This window comes from Colius striatus, chromosome 2 (genome assembly GCF_028858725.1).
Source record: "Colius striatus isolate bColStr4 chromosome 2, bColStr4.1.hap1, whole genome shotgun sequence".
NCBI classification, from domain to species: domain Eukaryota; kingdom Metazoa; phylum Chordata; class Aves; order Coliiformes; family Coliidae; genus Colius; species Colius striatus.
The window spans coordinates 9,504,096-9,523,479 of NC_084760.1; the positions used below are offsets into that span (position 1 = coordinate 9,504,096).

The 19,384-nt window shown below is 45.8% G+C and overlaps 1 protein-coding gene across 3 annotated transcripts in view; it reads right to left on the reverse strand.

Annotated features, from left to right (window-relative positions):
- Positions 1–6,100: 6,100 nt before the first annotated feature.
- ORC3 (origin recognition complex subunit 3) overlaps positions 6,101–19,384 on the reverse strand; it is a 41,139-nt gene continuing 27,855 nt past the window's right edge. The window contains exons 14-20 of one of the 3 annotated variants that reach the window (XM_061989429.1): positions 18,587–18,720; positions 16,316–16,401; positions 15,744–15,841; positions 14,724–14,865; positions 9,793–9,909; positions 7,598–7,671; positions 6,101–6,248 (exon numbers count right to left, since the gene is read on the reverse strand). In XM_061989429.1, coding sequence (XP_061845413.1) covers positions 6,143–6,248; positions 7,598–7,671; positions 9,793–9,909; positions 14,724–14,865; positions 15,744–15,841; positions 16,316–16,401; positions 18,587–18,720 — 757 coding nt within the window. In that variant the 3' untranslated portion in view covers positions 6,101–6,142. The remainder of the gene's footprint in view (positions 6,249–7,597; positions 7,672–9,792; positions 9,910–14,723; positions 14,866–15,743; positions 15,842–16,315; positions 16,402–18,586; positions 18,721–19,384) is intronic. The other 2 variants (XM_061989430.1, XM_061989431.1) reach the window with 2 other exon arrangements.

Sequence of the window (19,384 nt, forward strand, 5' to 3'; positions counted from 1 at the left end):
TAAAGGTGCCTTCCAACCCCTGGTATTCTATGATGACAGAGTACCCTCAGCAAGTTGGCTGATGACACCAAACTGGGAGCACTGGCTGATTCCCCAGAGGCTGTGCTGCCATTCAGCGGGATCTCGACCGGCTTGAGAGTTGGGCAGAGAGGAACCTCCTGAGGTTCAACAAGGACAAGTGCAGAGTCCTGCACCTGGGGAGGAACAATCCCATGCACCAGGACAGGTTGGGGATTGACCTGCTGGAGAGCAGCTCTGCAGAGAGACCTGGGAGTGCTGGTTGATAATAAACTAAACATGAGCCAACAGTGTGCCCTCGTGGCCAAGGCCAATGGCAGCCTGGGGTGCTTCAAGAAGAGTGTGGTGAGTAAGTCAAAGGAGGTTCCTCCCTCTCCTCTGCCCTGGTGAGGCCTCATCTGGAGTCCTGTGTCCAGTCCTGGGCTCCTCAGCTCAAGAGGGACAGGGAACTGCTGGAGAGAGTCCAGCACAGGGGACTGGAACGTCTCTCGTAACAAGGAAAAAGGCTGTGAGGCCTGGGGCTGTTTAGCCTAGAAGACTGAGGGGGGACCTTACAAACACAAATATCTACAGTGTGATTGTCAGGAGGATGGGATGAGTGTTTTTTTCCTTAGTGCCCAGTGTCAGGTACAAGTTGGAGCACAGGAAGTTCCACTTGAACGTGAGGAGAAAGTTCTTTCCTGTGAGGGTCAGGGAGCCCTGGCACAGGCTGCCCAGGCAGGGTGTGGAGTCTCCTTCTCTAGGGGCTTTTCAGAACCTGCCTGGATGTGTTCCTGTGCAATCTGATGGAGCTGAACCTGCTTCAGCAGGGAGTCTGAAGTGAAGGATCTGTGCAGGTCCCTTCCAACCCCTCCCATCCTGTGTTTCTGTAAATGATACATCAAAGGAAATCTCTCCCTACCATAGCAGGTGTGCTTGCACCACAAGCTGCAACTACATAGGTACTGAGATACCTAAAGGTATGTAAGCTTTGTGTTCAGAGTCAAGGAGTTTGCTGTTGGATGCATTCAGCAGTTTCCACACAGCTGCATCGGTGCCGACTCTTGTTCTCTGCAATTCTCCATATTGGTGTGAAAAGTTACTAGATGGCAAGTCCAGGTCTGTGTGCTGTGGGGTAGAAGTACTTGGTTTATCTGCTTTGGTGACTTTCAAGCAGTTTCAGAGTAATGCTTGGATTATAAACCGTTGTCCTCGTGTCGTATCGGCTCCTGGTGCAGGGGAAGTCAGTTGTGTAATAGACCTTTGTACCATTTCACATGAACGGAAGAGTTGTAGTTGAAATGTAATGGAAACTTCAGCTGGTGGCTCTACTCAGTCCCAAGCTCACACTGATGCTATCACAGAAGCCATGTGATGAGCTGTAGTTCTTGGTGAAGGTTTACTCAGGATCTTATTCAGAGTGAGATGACAGGTTCAGGATGAGGCATGTTGCCAGAGCATCGGGGTGTTTTCAGCTCACTGTGCTGAAACCTACCTTAACCTAAACATCAGCATCCTTTTTACTCTGTTGTCAGCATCTCAGAAATGGGAAATCTCTGCTAGACTCCCCTCTTGGATCTGAAGGTAAAAACAAAACTATCAAGAGGCTGGAATTTCTGTTGTCTGCTTCTGGATTCTCAGCCTCTCTCCTTCCTTCTCAGTTTTTCATCTCCTTTTATGGTTAATTTGGCCAGGCAAGGAAAAGCACCGCTTCTAGGTGGACCACTACCCAAATTCCAGCATCCTGATGTATCTCCCCTATCTTCTGAAAGATCCATGTTCTGACCTGATGGAAGTGTGTGTACACCTAACTGTTAACTTGAGATAGAACTAAGATACCAGCCATTGTGATCATTGTCTCAGCTTACCTTTTCCTTTGGGGTAGTAAGAGTTATTATAAATAAGAACTGATGTCATGTTAGCAGCCCAACCACTCCTTGTGCTGCTCCAATTTAATGCACAATGAGCAGTCTCCTGGCAGCTGAAATAGAAATGCCACCACGGGTGCTGATGCATCACGGCTGTGGTATGCTTCATTTGTGCCTGTTTTGAAAACAAGGTTGCATTCTTTGCACTGTCTCATTTTTAACCGGCTGCTTGTTCTGTCTTGGACTTTAAACTGTCTCCTTTTTGCTGATCTCGGTGCCAGTATCTGATGTGATAAATTTCACGTGAAGGGCTTGTTCTGACAGCTGACTTTAGCAGGGAACTGGTTGGCTGCTTGGTTACTGTTGAAAAAAATAGGGAAATGTGGGGTGTTGTAAGGCTGGTGTTTAAAGTCAAACCTCCTTTGGGAGGAGCCTTTTCAAAGGCTTAGACTTAGTTTTAGTTGGGCAAAGAACCTCAGCAACCTCATGAGGTTCAGCAAGGGCAAGTGCAGAGTCCTGCATCTGGGAAGGAACCCCATGCACCAGCAGGCTGGGGGTTGACCTGCTGAAGAGCAGCTCTGCAGAGAGAGACCTGGGAGTGCTGGTTGATAATAAATTGACCATGAGCCAGCAATGTGCCCTCGTGGCCAAGAAGGCCAATGGCAGCCTGGGATGCAGCAAGAAGAGTGTGGGTAGCAGATCGAAGGAGGTTCTGCTCCCCCTCTCCTCTGCCCTGCTGAGGCCTCATCTGGAGTCCTGTGTCCAGTTCTGGGCTCCTCAGCTCAAGAGGGACAGGGAAGTGCTGGAGAGAGTCCAGTGCAGGGCCACCAAGATGATCAGGGGACTGGAGCATCTCTGTGAGGAGGAAGGGCTGCGGGAACTGGGGCTGTTTAGTCTGGAGGAGAGGAGACTGAGGGGGGAATCTCATTAGTATTTGTAAGTATCTAAATGGTGGGTGTCAGGAGGTTGAGGCATCACTTTTCTCTGTTGTATCCAGTGAGAGGACAAGGGGTAATGGGATGAAGCTGGAACACAAAAAATTGCATTGAAACATAAGGAAAAACTGTTTTGGTGTGAGGTGAGGGAGCCCTGGCACAGGCTGCCCAGGGAGCGTGTGGAGGCTCCTTCTCTGGAGGTTTTCAAGACCCGCCTGGACACGTTCCTGTGTGACCTGATCTAGGAGCAGGGAGTGTTAGACTAGATGATCTCTAAAGGTCCCTTGCAACCCCTGCTGTTCTGTGGGTCTGTGAAAATTGCCCGTGTGTGTATTTCAGCTCAGGTATGTATGAGTTTGGAATACTCACAACAAAAAGCAGTAACATGAATTGTAAATTTCACATTATATAGCAGGATCACCTGCACACAGCCTGGTGTTACTGGACCCCTAGCACCAGAATGTCCTTAGAGGAGGAAGAGCCCAAGGTACTTTTTGTAGTGATAGTGACTTTGGTGTTATTGATGTTGGTTCAAAATCCAGAGCTCTTTTTGGGCAGGCAGGACTCTGAATACAAAGGCCAGCCTCTGAAGAAAGGCAAACCAAGTGAGACTTACAGCCACTTTTGTTTCATTTGTGTTTTCAATCGTCCAGCCTTCCCTGCCTCCTTGCTGAACACAATGCAATTATGCAGTACTTGGTACAGAATTTTGGTAGAGTATTTCCCCTTTGTGTCTTTTACAGTCTGAAGTGCCAAGTCCTGAGTTAAAGAGTTGATTGTGAGGAAGCTCTAGCATAGCAAACCTGTGACTTCAGGCTTCAAAAATGTATGTCATTAGTTAAAGGGAAGAAACAGTCATTAATTTTTGCTTTAATGTCACATTGCCTGCATGTTTGGGGATGAAAAGCCACGTGTTGTTGTGGCTTGCTTCTGTATTCAGCTGTTCTACCCTCTGAAGGTGTGACAGTGGGATGGTGGGGGCTTGTCTTGCACTGGGCATGGGGAGGCTGCAGGCAAGGGGCCGAGGACAGCAGCTACACTGAGCACGTTCTCTTGCAGATCAGTGAGGCACAGAGGCTGTTCTACTCCCTTCTCTTTGTCAAGTGCATGGGTAAGGTAGAGAGGTGAAGGTCAGGACAGAAGAGGGCTATTCAGCATTGCCCTCCTACTGCAATGTCCCCCTTCCCTCTCTGCAGCCTGACAGCCATATCTGTAAAGACCACGGAGGTCCCATTGCTCAGTCCCAGAGTGAGGGACACTGGAATTTGTTTACCCCCATGGCTTGGGGGAAGAGTGACTTGCAGCTGCCCCCCTGTGATCCTAAACATTCTTGTTCTTGAGTTTCATTGTTATATTTCCCAGGTTCTGTGTTTAGGTGGTGTAAAGGCTGATAACTCCTCCTCCTCCTCAGGCTGTTCAGGTGCCTGGCAAGGTGTAGAACCCAGCCCTACCTTTGCTGAGCAGGAAGTGGTACCGTGCCTCTGCCAAATAGGTGACTCCTGCCCTCGCTGAGGGTATTTAGAACAAGCCAGACTTCTCTTGTGTGCATTCCTGGCTCAACAGCCTGGGAAGTAACAGGTTCCTGCAGTGGGACTTCCCCATTCCCCCCTCCACCCCCTCCAGCACAGCTCCGGTTTATGCAAGGGATTGGATTTCCAGTGCCCCAAGCTATCCTTTGCAGTTGTGTGGAGGCAGCTGGAGTGCCAGGGCAGTGGAGTGAGTGGGAGTAGCTGGATTCTGGCAGCACTGAGAGCAGCACTTCAATGCCTCAAATAGAAGGAAAAAGGAGTGTAACCCTTCTGGTCAGCTTAGGAAGTCTGGCAGTTTTTTGGAGGCAGAGTCTCTTACAATAAACTAACTAATCACCACTCAGCTTTTAAGTAGGCTGGGAAGGACAAAGTCTAAACACTTAGTTCTCCAAGTGTGGCCCTTTCCGAGGTGATAGGCCTGACCTGAAACCTCCACCCACATTACTGAAAGGCACGTGACATGGTCCTCAGGACAGTTGATCAGCACAGGGCAGGCTCCTGGGTCATTCTGGAAGGAAACACAGCTTTTCCCCTTTGGTTTCTAAGGCTTTTCCATGGTTGGAAAACATGGGACGCTGACATCAGCATAAACAAACACATTTGCTCCCTAAACTGAGTCTGAGGGAAATGAAAGCTTAAGGCAGTTAAGGTCAGGCATGTAGCTTGTGAGAGCCAAAGAGAAGAGGCTGGGCTGGTTAGGACATACCCACGTTACTCTGATGCCTGCAATCAGCTGTCAAGTTTTTCTTAACCTCAGCTTCCTCAGGGCCCAAGAACTCCAGCCATGGCCACGGTTTTCCAGGGCTTGCTTTGTGGCTTTTCTTGCAGTGGCTGACTCCAGACAGAGAATCACAGCTCTTTGGTCTACCCTGACAGTCTCAAAGCAGCTGGAAGCCATTCCCATCCTGCCCCTGCCCAGGGGACAGCACTGGTAACACTGGTAACCCCCTGACACAAACTCAGAGCACGTCCTGGCCCTGCAAACTGCACATGACCGAGTGCCTCGGATGGGAAGGTCCTTGGACTGAAGACCTGTCAGATAAGCAGTGCTTTAACATGCTCAACCAAGAGCTCTTATCCTCACACAGCTGTTTCCTTTGCCCTGTGTGCAGTACAGATCCTCAGCAAAGAGAAGTTACAGTGCGGATTGGAGGTGTGGATTTTACTGCCTTCCTCCATTGTGCACGACTGCCACATTCCCCTTTAGTCTGTGCTGACACAAGTCCCCCTGACAGCAAAAGTCAGCTCCTGCTAGTCAGCTTCACTAGAAAAAGGGAAGGATTTAACAGTTTGTTCTTCCCAAAGAGCAACAATTTGTGTCTTCGTGAGGAGGAGAATGGGGCAGAATGATTTGAAGGAGTTTTCAGGGAGTTACAACCAGTTTTGGTTTGAAGAACGTGTAGCAGAGGCTGAAGGTGGAAGTGCACTGTCTTTTTTTAGCAAACTGGGTTTATTTTCCTTCTTTCAAATCTCAAGTTCAAGGATCTGGAAGGTATTTTAAAACAATGACTCAAAGCCTATCAGCAAGTTAATAATACTGATTCCTCACCCCCAGTGTTGCCCTGTGGGCTTGCTAGCCCAAAATCTCTCAGTATAGTGTCAAATATCACACCTCAAAGATGACTAAAGCTGGCACAACAATACAGTATTTGGGACAGGAGTCTTACTAGAGCATTAAAAACCAACTCAGAACGTATCTCCCAACACACTGTCATCCTTGACTTTGACTCAAAAGTTAGCCAGGACTAATTTAGTGGGAAGAGCCATTGCACAACGTTACAAAGAACAAGTTTATTAAGATCTCAGTGGCACATTAACAGCCTCCCCATGTCAACCTTGCCACGTGGTCAGTTTTCTGCTTGCTAGGCTTTATGAAGCCCAAGAGTTCCAATTCAGAAACGGCTCGGATAAAACGAGCACTGGATGTTCTGGTCAAGGAAACCATTATGACACACAGGGATGGAGACTGTTACTCTCTAGGAGGGGAAGATTTCTGAATCACAGTTAAAAAGATGACATGGAAGTGTTGTGCTGCACACTCAAATTGTTGGAAAGAAGGGTAGAGCACGTGATTTGCCTATAGAAACCCAACTCTTCAATCTAATCAGCTCATTCTGGGCTCCTCAGCTCAAGAGGGACAGGGAAGTACTGGAGAGAGGCCAGCACAGGGCCACCAAGATGATCAGGGGACTGGAGCATCTTCCTTATGAGGAAACGCTGTGGGAACTGGGGCTGTTTAGTCTGGAGAAGAGGAGACTGAGGGGGGATCTTATTAACATTTACAAATATCTAAAGGGTGGGTGTCAGGAGGTTGGGATATCCCTCTTTTCTATAGTAGACAGTAACAGGCTGCCCAGAGGGGTTGTGGAGGCTCCTTCCTTGGAGGTCTTCAAGACCCTCCTGGACACATTCCTATGTGACCTGATCTAGGTGAACCTGCTTCTGCAGGTCCCTTCCAACCCCTACCATTCTATGATTTCTTTTGCTACATGCATACAGGGTGGCAACAAAGGAAGAGTTCCTTCCCCACTGCTAAGAGAAGCTTAAAGTCTGCAAAGATACTTACTTTGTAGTCTCTCAGAAGAAAGAATTTGTATTTTCACATCCCTTGGCCGAAAAAAAAGATAAATACAGAGAATTTTGAGGATTCACAGAACAGCACCTTTGCTGAACTCACTATTCACCCCACCTTTGCTGCTGCCTTCCTGACATACAGCTGTAGATCCTTGGGTTAACAGCAGAGAACTGAGTTTTGTGTCAATTACCAGTGCAGCTTGTGGAAAAAGAAAAGGCACTGATGGGAAGGTAAGTGTAGTAATAGAGCATATGAATATTCTTCCTGTAGTGAAGCTTCCTTTTGTACAACTATTCACCTCTTCTCTGTGGCAGCACTACTGTTGTGGCCCTGAGTTTTGGTTCTGATGCTCATCCTTGAAGTTATTTTGCAGACCTCAGTTAAGAATCCAGGACCAAGTGAGAAGCTGAATGGATGTTTTGTGGGAACTCAGATTCTCAGCTCTCAGGTGCTAGAACTCATGGCTTCTACATTACTTCTGTACACATTTCTTCTGCTGATGCTTTAAGAAACTACTGTGGACAAAAAGCTGCTCTCTTACCTCACCCTCCCCAGGCCAGTCACTGCAGCTGATCTGTCCCTGTGATGTTTTCAGTACATTAAGCTGTTTAGTAGTCTTATTTTAAAACTCTTGGCTCATTCATGCTGTATAAGCATCTGACTGGCAAACTTGAGAGAAATGAGAAAGGATACTGGATGATGTCATCCACCTGGTCTGAGGAAGCTGCATCTGGTCCCTCAGCTGCCGTCACCACAGTTGAGAAAGCCTAGAAAAGGAAAAGCAGCACAGATTTAACACATTGCATAGGCTCAGGGAGCTGCATATAAAATAATGAGCTCTGAGCTGATGACTTATTATTCAAGAGGAATGAGACTCTGGAATGGCAACTCCACGTCAACAACAATCAGCAAGGAAGGTTAGCACATTACTATGGCAGGAATACAGAAGGAAAGATGTCACTCTATGAATTCTATGCATTTGAAACCCCAATACAGGTCTGGTCCCTGACCCATTCCCAGGAAAAAATACAGAGCTGAAAAACATTCACAAAGAGAAACTGCATGTCTGCTCTGGGAAAATGAAAGGCAGAAGCTGGCTGTGGAGAAATCTGTAAAAGTGAGGGACTGCAAGAGGCTGGGTAGGGATCTCTCCATACACAGACAAGGCAGCAGAAAATAAAACACAGAATCACAGAATGGTAGGAACCTTCAGAGATCATCTAGTCCAGCCCCCCTGCAGAAGCAGGGTCACCTAGATCAGGTCACATAGGAACATGTCCAGGCGGTCTTGAAGACCTCCAAGGAAGGAGACTCCACAACCCCTCTGGGCAGCCTGTGCCAGGGCTCCCTCACCTCACACTGAAATAGTTTCTTTCTTATGTTTAAGTGGAACTTTTTGTGTTCCAGCTTCATCCCATCACCCCTTGTCCTGTTGCTAGCTACTATAGAAAAAAGGGATGTCCCAACCTCCTGACACCCACCCTTTAGATATTTATAAATGTTAATAAGATCCCCCCTCAGTCTCCTCTTCTCCAGACTAAACAGCCCCAGTTCCCTCAGCCTTTCCTCGTACGAAAGATGTTCCTGTCCCCTGATCATCTTGGTGGCCCTGCTCTGGACTCTCTCCAGCAGTTCCCTGTCCCTCTTGAGCTGAGGAGCCCAGAACTGGACACAGGACTCCAGATGAGGCCTCAGCAGGGAAGAGCAGAGGGGCAGCAGAACCTCCCTTGACCTGCTGGCCACACTCTTCTTGATGCATCCCAGGCTGCCACTGGCCTTCTTGGCCACGAGGGCACATTGCTGGCTCATGTTCAGTTTATTATCAACCAGCACTCCCAGGTCTCTCTCTGCAGAGCTGCTCTTCAGCAGTTCAACCCCCAGCCTGTCCTGGTGCATGGGGTTGTTCCTTCCCAGATGCAGGACTCTGCACTTGTCCTTGTTGAACCTCATGAGGTTCTTCTCTGCCCAACTCCCAAGCCGGTCGAGATCCCGCTGAATGGCAGCACAGCCTCTGGGGGAACACATACTCAATAAAAGGAGCATGCACTGCATGTAGTTAAGTTGCAAAATTTCTTGCCAGAGGATGCTGTGGTGGCTAAGAAGTTGTATTGGTAATGTAAATGTAATGGGAAATTGGGAAATGTAAAAGTCCAGGCTGCCCAGGGAGGGTGTGGAGGCTCCTGCTCTGCAGCTTTTCAAACCCACCTGGACATGTTCCTGTGTGACCTGATCTCGGTTGACCTGTTTCTGCAGGGGGATTGGACTAGATGATCTCTAAAGGTCCCTTCCAATCCCTACCATTCTATGATTCTGTAATCCAGGTAGCCTTAGGAAATAGAGAAACCATTCCAGTTTAGGAAACCTTAAAAGCTAAAACATGATTATTAGTTAGGGAGTATTTGGAGAATGTATCATCTCTATGTATATTCTCTTGTTAGACTCTGCTTTGGTTCACAGTGTGAGACACGGTATCATCCAGAAGGACCTTTGCTTTTCTCTAGCACAAGCATTCTCTCCAAGAGCCCCACACCTGCTCAGCTGCAGCACTTGCCTGTTTCCATCATTCCCATAAAAGTGTCACAGAATACTTAAAAGAAAAGGTAAGCTTTGTGAAGCATCAAAATCTGATGTGTGCCAAGCATATAAGAGAAGCAGAAGCAAGAGATTTTAATCACAGAGCAGTACTGCTGGAAATAAATGATAACCAGCAGTCAGAGGGTCTGTGGGCTAGTGAGGGGAGCTACTGCTGCTTGTGGCACCAGAGGGACTGAGGTAACACCACTGTTGCAGCTGCCAAGATGGGCACTGAGGAAAAGCAGACACACACAGCACAGAGGTGAATGGGAATGCTGAAAGCAGGTGAAGGCACCCTTTGCATTGGCACATACCTCTAACCAATCCACGAGGTTAATCAATCTGCCACACTCCAAATGAAGCTTATACACTATGCAGATGTCAGGGGCTTTGTTAGAAATGCTGCCTTCACCACTTTTCAAAGCTTCATTCTGATGGGGGAGGAAAAAAAAGCAGGCAGTAACTTTGATCAGTTTTTTACCTTGAATAATCTCTAAGGCTATATAGAACATCAGCTCAGGAAATTCCCATTGCAGGTATTTTAACCAGAGGTTTACTGGGGGTGTGTTTAATGGCAAATTGATGGTACAAAGGAAGAAAACAACCCAATACCAAGCCCAGGAAAATAAGACATACCATTAAAAACCCACCCAACAACAGAACACCGAGGTACTGTGCTTCTGGTGTTCCTTCTGCAGTTTTATACTCTATTAGTCTCTATTCAGGGATCATCTGATGAGGCTTTTCACCAATTCTCTTGCTAGTTCTGTTTCTATTTCAGGGAGAAATAGCCTTTTCCTGAATGCACAGAATAGAATCTAGTCACGATTTGCCTCAGACTGCACTCTGTAGGAAACAGAAAAGTGTCTCTTTCCCCCTAGAAAGGAAAGAGGAAGCCTTAGTATAACTCTCTCAGATGTACTAAAAAGCAAAATTGCTTCTCTCATCTCGGTGTCTTTATCTTTGAAATGTAACAATCATTTTGCTCTGGCCTGAAACTCAGCATCTACACAGGATAAAATCTGATTTCTCGCAGGCTGAACGCCGGGGAATTCAGGACATCAGCACTGAACCATTTACTGGAGAAGTCAAAAAGCTACTGGAGCCTGAAGCAAAAGCCTCTGCAGAGCTGCAGAAACTTGTGACGTTTCATAGCAGTTTGGTTTTGGGTGTGTTTTCGGTTTTATGCACTTGAAGAAGCCAAATCTCTGAACAGAAAACCACTGATGGGCTTCATTTCAGTTCAAGGAAATCTTTGCTACAATGCTTTTATATGCCAGCAATATGTGGCAGTTCCTTTTGGGAAATCTATAAAGCCTGAGCAAGAATACCTTCATAAAGAAATGCTTTTCAAGATAGGGAAGGAGGTTGGGCAAAGAACATAGCTTTGCTCAAGAGTCTCTAGCTTATCTTTCACAGCTCCCAACCCCTGCAGTTTGTGAGCCTCAGATTCAGTTTGGACTCTGGCATTTATGAGACATCACAATCTGCAGAAGGCCTAACCATTTTGAAGTTTGTTTCTTCTGTACAAGGAACACAAAAGCTGCAGTTGTTAGGTTAAGGGCTGTCCTACCAGGCCAGATGGTCTCCAGATAAATTCAGAGTAAGGTGGCTAAACCCTCAAAATGTTACAACCCAGACGCTCATTTACCAGGCTGTAATTCAGGAGCACACTGTAAGATATTGTTTCAAACACTGCTGTGTTGCACAGGTGAAGTTACACCTTCCAGCTGATGCAGTGGCTCACCACTGCCCAGAGGGATAACCAACCCTACAACCTTTCCCTTCTCCTCACTGCTACTTCTCCAAACTCTGTGGCTTCCTATGCTTTGCACTGGTTTTCTAATGGTAAGGCCAGAATGTTTATCATAAACTTAAGGAAATCTTCTTTCCTGTTGAGGTGAGGGAGCCCTGGCACAGGCTGCCCAAGGAGGGTGTGGAGGCTCCTTCTCTGGAGGTTTTCAAAGCCACCTGGACATGTTCCTGTGTGACCTGATAGGGAGCTACTGGAGAGTTCAATGCAGGGCCACAAAGGTGATGGAGTGGGACATCTCCCTTATGAAGAAAGGCTGAGGGAGCTGGGGCTCTTCAGCTTGGAGGAGACTGAGGGGTGACCTCATTCATGTTTACAAATATGTGAAGGGTGGGTGTGAGGAGGATGGAGCCTGGCTGTTCTCAGTGATGGCCAATGACAGGACATGGGGCAACAGGTACAAGCTGGAACACAAGAGGTTCCAAAGAAACACAAGGAAAAACTTCTTCCCTGTTGAGGTGAGGGAGCACTGGAAGGGGCTGCCCAGATGGGTTGTGGAGTCTCCTTCTCTGGAGACATTCAAATCCATGTGGCTGAGTTCCTTTGTGACCTACTCTAGGTGATCCTGCTCTGGCAGGGGGGTTGCACTGGATAATCTTTCGAGGTCCCTTCCAACCCTTGAGATTCTGTGATTCTGATCTAGGTGGACCTGCTTCAGCAGGGGAGTTGGACTAGATAATCTCTAGACATCCCTTCCAACACCTGCTGTTCTGTGTTAACCAAGAGAGGATGCAACCTCTCAGGCAACTGCACTCTCCTGGAACAGGCTCATCGTTAGAAATGAACATCTGTCCAGACCACACAAATGCTGAGAATGGCCTGGGGAAGATGGTGCCTGTTGGCACTGCAGGGGCTCTGCCAGCACCTGAAGAGCTCAGCCTCCCTTGTGGTAACTAGGCCATGTCTGTATGGCACAGTGTGAGGGAGCTGCAGCTGCCTGTGGGGAAACCTCAGCTTCCTGAGGCAGCGCTGGCCCCGAGAGGAAACAACCAGGCTGACACGCAGGAAGCTGCCCTGGCACCAGCAGCCACTGTGAAAGCACCTGTACAGCACAGAAGGGCTGCTGCAGAAAGAGAAGAGCATGGGAGTGGGAACAGCCCTGCTCTGATGAGGGGTTTTCCTGCTTGACCCTGCTACCATATACCAGACAAGAGCACAGACTCATACCTTGCCCTGGAATCAAGGCTACTATCTTTCCCAAGGACCAAATGCTAGTATCCCCTTTTCCCTGACATGGGAGCTTCATTGCAACTCCAGGATTTTGATTTCATAACAATCAGATTCTATTCATGGGTATTAGAGCTCATTCCTTGAGATCAATGTGAAAAACTGCCCTTCTCAGCCAAGACCAAGAAAAGAACATCACACAAAGCATCTACGAAGCATCTAGGAAGATCCAAGCTCAGGTTTCCTTGTGCTGACACAATACTCAGCTGTGCCTGGCTGGTATTCCAGGTCACAACTGGCTGAATTTTCAAAGGATCAGTGAAAACAGAATTCCACTCTGGAGGGGGGTTCTTTTTCAGGATAAATATGTTCCTTGGTTCCCATAAGAAACAGATGATGCATTACTCATTTGCTGGTACTCCACTGGAGCAGATCCTTTCCCTTCCTAGCCTGCTGGAAAGAATAACTCTAGAGAACTTTTCTCTGGTCGTGGCCCAGGAAAGTACAAGCCATGCAGAAGTCATGGATACAATGCAGAAAGAAAATACTTGACTCAGAGATTAAAATGCTAAGCCAGGTACCCAGCTGCTACTGCTGCTGTTAGAAACTGCACCAAACCTTCACCATCCACTCACAAAGCATCAGATAACATATTAAGGCACATCAAAGTGGAGGATGACAAAGAGCTTGAAATCCTCTCAACCCAAAAACAGAATCACAGAATGGTAGGGGTTGGAAGAGACCTTTAGAGATCCAGTCCAACCCCCCTGCAGAAGCAGGTTCACCTAGATCAGGTCACACAGGAACGTGTCCAAGTGGGTCTTGAAGCCTCCAAGGAAGGAGACTTCACACCCTCCCTCCCTGGGCAGCCTGTGCCAGGGCTCCCTCACCTCACAGTGAGGGAGGATAGTTTCTTTCTTATGTTTAAATGGAACTTTTCATATTCCAGCTTTAGCCATTATCCCTTGTCCTGTTGCTAGGTACCATCAAAAAAAGTGCTGCCCCAACCTCCTGACACCCACCCTTTAGATATTTATAAATATTAATATTAATGAGATCCCCTCTCAGTCTCCTCCAGACTAAACAGCCCCAGTTCCTGCAGCCTTTCCTCATATGAAAGATGTTCCATTCCCCTGATCATCTTGGTGGCCCTGTGCTGGACTCTCTCCAGCAGTTCCCTGTCCCTCTTGAGCTGAGGAGCCCAGAACTGGACACAGGACTCCAGATGAGGCCTCAGCAGGGCAGAGGAGAGGGAGAGTAGAACCTCCCTTGACCTGCTGCCCACACCCTTCTTGATGCATCCCAGGCTGCCATTGGCCTTCTTGGCCATGAGGGCACATTGCTGGCTCATGTTCAGTTTATTATCAACCAGTTTATTATCAACCATAGATATAACCAAAGATATCAGTAGTTAAGTTTTGCTACTTCTCCTAATCTCTGTTTTTACAGCTTTTCTAAAAAGACAAATCACTGAGGCTCGTGTTAGGTCTCTCTAACAGTAGCCCCCTTGCTAACTACTGTTGTCACAAATCAGCTCTTTAAGTGGTGTAAGAACTAACTCCTGCACACAGCAAAGCTGACAGCCCTCACTCAAACAGCAGACACAAAGCTAAATCAGCCTGTAGATTTCAAAGACTGATGTTTACCACATCTGGTTCCTGATAAGTGTTGGTTAACAATCCCTCAGACACAGCTACAACTCAGTGTTTGCTTCAAAACTGCAATCATGTTGTTAAGGGAAATGGTAGGGCATGAGGATAACTCTGAGTAGCACCTACAACCAAGGACAAAACAAAGGGAGGGATGTTCACTCCTTTTCCAAACCACGATCCTTTTCTTTCTTTTGGCCTAAAGCTCCTCTACAGTGAGGATTAAGTGAGGCTGTGAAGAAAGGCTCTGGAAAGAGCCACCGATGCTGTAATTTTCCCCATGGACACTCATCCCGTTTGTAATGGAGGACAAAATTACTTTTCTGCTACATCTACTGGAGGAAGAAAAGCTGATGACTAGAACAGGCTCTGGAGAAGGGACTCCCCGTACAGAACTCTTTCCATAACAAGCAGAATTCTTTACTTCAGCCAGCCAGATTCCCCAGCTCTTTGCAAAGTCCCCAGTTGCTTATCAACACTAACTTGCTGCTTCTCTGCAAAACAGCTGAATGTGTGCCAAGCTTCATGAAACAGCAAAACTCAGCCTTCCCCATGGTCCTCCCATGGAGCCTTCAGCAACTCCTCCAGCACCCCGAACAACTCGCTGGTTCCTTACCTTCAGGTAGCAGTGTGGGTTATTTAAAGCTGTGTGAAGTGCAATCCTCGGGGCAGCGTTCAAGTGCTCACGGAGAACGCTGGGGGTGTTGAAATAAACGACCTCATGTAGAGTTTTGTGGTCTGCAGGAGCAAGGTAACTTCTGAAAAAGCACCACGAGGTGTGGGGGAAAGAGGAGAGAGACAAGCTTTACCTTAAGGGAAACAACAGAAGTCTACTGCAGTCAGAGACTCCAGGAGTGTCTGTTTCCCAACCAGTACTGACAAATCTCAAATAAACACGATGAAAGGTGCTGAAATCCACTTTCAAGCAGGGGAGCCGGTTATTATCAGCTCTACATCTAACACATTTAGCTGTCTGGGCCACTGACAATTCAAAACTAAGGGCAGCAGCTGCAGTGCTAACACCAGTCACGTGCTTGAGCCCACAGATCTCGCTTATCCATCTTGAAGCCTCTTGCTGAGTCTCTGCTCATCTTTGTCTTCATAGCTGAAGCTTTTTTCTTGGCACAGTCATTCTTCTGTTAGCTTCTGTGCCTTCCCCCTGCAAGGCTCTATAATTAACAAGTGCTTACATCTTTTCCCCCACCCTAAGCCCTTCAGAGCTGTCTCCAAAACCCTCTCTGCTGTGCCTTGCTCACCAAAAGAGTTCCCAAAATGGCTAGGATATCACACTTGGCATCTATACAGCCTCATGAGTAGAACAGATCAGCAAAGATTAGGGTAAAAAACTCTTTGACTTTATTTATTTCACCACATCTACCCAGCCCTCCCACAACTTTTATCTACAGCCAAAGTCAAATCAGTCAATTCAAGTGCCAATTGCTTCTATTAATCTACAGAGATCTCTTTTACTAAAAAATGGTATTTTTAGAGCCCTCAAGGAAAGAATAGGAAGAAAAGAGAACTACCCAAACAATTTGTGCTTCACACTGCAGGGACCAAGGCACAATTAACACAATTTGTGTTGCAAATTAAAGGTGCAAGCTAATGCAGGGATAGAAAAAGGGGAAAAGCTCACCTGACAAGGCCATCTATATAGTCAACAACTTCAAACCGAAGCATTTCAAACTTGGTCAGTTTCTTAGACCTCCTTGACTCCTTCAACTCCAACAAAGACTTTAAAAAAAAGAACAAAGTGATGCATAAAACTAGATGGGAGGCAGTGATTCTCTGGAGAACACAGTGTAGGTGTTTCAACGTGGAGCATGAATTCCTGCTGGCACGTGTTCACTGATGATGTTTGAAAGTGTGAGCACGCAGTTATTTTTATTCAGGCCAGTGCATTCAGTTGTCAAACTGGTAAGAGTTTGGGAAATTCAAAGACATATGTGTTAGGCAGAATGTGTGATTTAACAAGTTAAGAAGGAACCCCCCTGATTTGCATATGACAGATAGTTTCTGCATGTTAATGTGTGTCAGGTGGGCCTGACACCCAGAGCTGGTGCTTATTCATTCCTTTGTAAAGAAGAGCTACTTACACACAGCCTTTACTCAAGAGCTCCAGCAAGCTGGGAAGAACTAACCACAGACAATTACATCTTAAAAAGATTTAGTTAAGGAACCAGTCAGTAAAACCTAGGCAAGCCTAACCTTCTGCAGATGATAAAGGTCTGTCTTCTTCTGGAGCTCCTTTTGTGACGATACGGACACATCTCGTTCTTGGAAAGCTTCTGCTACTAGAACAAAACTCATGTTTGATACATGGGGTAAACTTCTCCTGACTGCATCTATATAAACCCCCTAACCCAAGCAATCTGAGAAGCTTTCAGGTACTTGGTCACACAGACCCAAACACAGGCAGCTTTTTGAGACCTGCACATTGTAAATGATTGTTAAGAGAGAAGCCTGCAGCACAGCTCAGCCACCAGCAATTAAACAACTGAAGCAATTCAGATCCAGCACAAGCCTTGCACAACACTTGAATTCTGTTTATGTTACCCTAGGTCATGCTCCCAACATCTCTAAGTTGGACAGGTTGCTTTAGGAGTGTTCAAAAAGCCACAAGTTACATATTTTTAACTTCTCATGTGCAAAAAAAGCCCACTAAGTAAGAAATTAGTTCTTCCTACTTAACCCAGAAACTGCAACCAGAGCAGCAAACCAAAAGCAGGCTTATTTCATTGTCCAGTTGTATTCTCATCTTTACTTTTAATCAAAATAGTGTTTTCATAGCCATGTAGTTTATTGATCAATATTGTACCAATATTTAGTAATTTTTAGGTAAAAACAAGCAAGGAAAACTCCCAAAGCATGATCTGTGCTGGGGGAGTGTCAATCAAAATCAAAAGTTACTGGACTTCTTGCCTTACTGATGGAGATTCCACCTACATATCACAGCTACAGCTCCAAACAGCAGTGACAATCCTGATATCTATATAGATATATTTATATATATATAGATAGATATATATCTAAAAGCTTTGTGGTGACCTGCATAGAATGAATTGGTATTTTCCAGCATGGACATCTGTATTTGTGTTGCAGGTTTCAAACCACAGGGTTTCCTCTCTCCACTACTACACCAACACATTTTGAGATTTTCTTTTTTGGTCAAGTCTTTCAGCTCAGAATAGGCTGAATATAAGGTCTTCAAAACCCAACTGGAAACATTCCTGTGTGACCTGATCTAGGTGGACCTGCTTGAGCAGGGGGGTTGGACGGGATGATCCCTTCCAACCCCTGTCATTCTGTGATTCTATGATTAGACCTTCTCTGCTTTAAAAGCTTTAAAACTAAACACTGCCTTTTTGTTTTGTAGTTCTGCACATCCCTGGATTCCCAGAGGTCTTTTTTTATTCTCTCAGTGTGAAAATCCAACTATTTCAAAGATTTTTTGCTTCAGTCCTTTTTTTTCCCCTCCAAACTAGACAAATCTTTAAGGTTTTCCATTGTAGTTCAGGGTCTTCAATGCTGGAATCTTCAGTGACATACACAGCTTCTTCAAAGTGATCACCTCTTTACTGTACCATGGCCCTGCTATTACTGCATCTACCCAAAATAAATGGTACAGGCAAGAGTCAGTTCTTCTAAACAAGCCTGAGTTAACCCTGGAGGGTTACATGACTACATGTGTTTGGTGCCTTACTACCTACTTGTCCAAGTGTTGGGTAGCAACCACACTGATAATGAATGTGATTTAATCTGCATGGACCAGACCAGATGAGAGCCAGTGCACCTTCAACAGGTCACAGGTGAGCACTTCTCCATAGCTGTGGAGAAAGCTAAGAAACTCCTATTCCAGAAGAATGCTGCAATATGTCAGATTCCTATGTCAGAAGGAATAGGGCACTTTGTGTTAACCTGCCTCAGAAAGACTGGAAGGCAGCTACTCATTTGACTTACTCAACTTTCAAATATGTCCTCTCCTGTGAACAATCAAATGAGTGAGTCTGACAAGTTCCAGCACGTCAGCAGCGCCCTGACAACTGCTGCTTGACATCCTTATATGAAGTTAACTGAAGGTGCAGGTGAAAGAACTTTATCTATATTTAGATTAAATAGCATGTCACAGAAGGAAGCCTGCACCTATTTATCTGTCACTATCTGTTTCTATTTGTTAAACATTTTTAATGCTTGCAAAAAACACACACATGACAGATTTAGTGAGTAATGTTTGCTGATCTGTCCAATTTCTTATCTCACATCACTCTTTGGTATTAGCAAAAGCATGAACCACATACCACTAAAGAACATCAGACACTTCCTCATTTTGTGCATCTATTTATAAAAAACATAATCCCAAACAAAATGTGATGTTTGATGCACTGACAGGCTACCTCCAGGGAAAATGATATCCACTGGTCAGACTGTAAAGCAGCTTTCACACAAACTGTGATGGAATGTAGGATGGTACACACCCACCTTCTAGTTTCTGAAACTGGGTCAAGAACTCCTTCAGCTTCTCTACTGTCTGATCAAACTCCTTTACAGCAGATGACACAAAAATTTCCACACATTGCTGAAGCACGTTTACCAAATCAGATTTGTTCAACATCCTAAAAGACACAATTGTTGGCTGCAGTTGAAATGCAGAATGATGAAACAGCTTCCACTGGTCTTAGTTGAAAGAAAGCTAAAAAATAGTGTCATCAACTCCTTTTAAAAAGATAGAAACCTCCAACATTTGAAGCATTCAGTCTTGCAGTAAAGTCATTCTTGTTTTCTTAACACAAACCAAATCAGCCTGGTTAGATATCCTTCCGATTTTCCTGCAGGACTGACAAGGAAAGCTTTTCTGCTACTGTACCTACAAACGTTAGCTGGATATGAAGTTCTTATTTTTGAAGCTTAAGAGTCAGATTAAAAGAAGAAAAGTATGGTAGGGCTCATTCCCAAGAAGAGTCAAATCAATCAGAGTTGTATGTATTCACACAACCACAAAACCCACTCCTCTCTGCAATTCAGAACAGCTCTCAAATCAAAGCCAGATTGGTGTTTTCTGTACTGAATTGTTACAAACCTAACCAGGACTAGAATCCTAGAATCATTTAGGTTGGAAGGGACCTCTTGAGATTACTTAGCCCAACCTCCAGCCTAGCATATACTTGTTTTTAGTTATGTATTAGGGAATGTTATAAATGCCACTAAGCATTGCTCTGTCTCAGAATCTTCATTTCAAATATATCAAAGCAAGTCCTTGCAAACATCCACACATGAAAT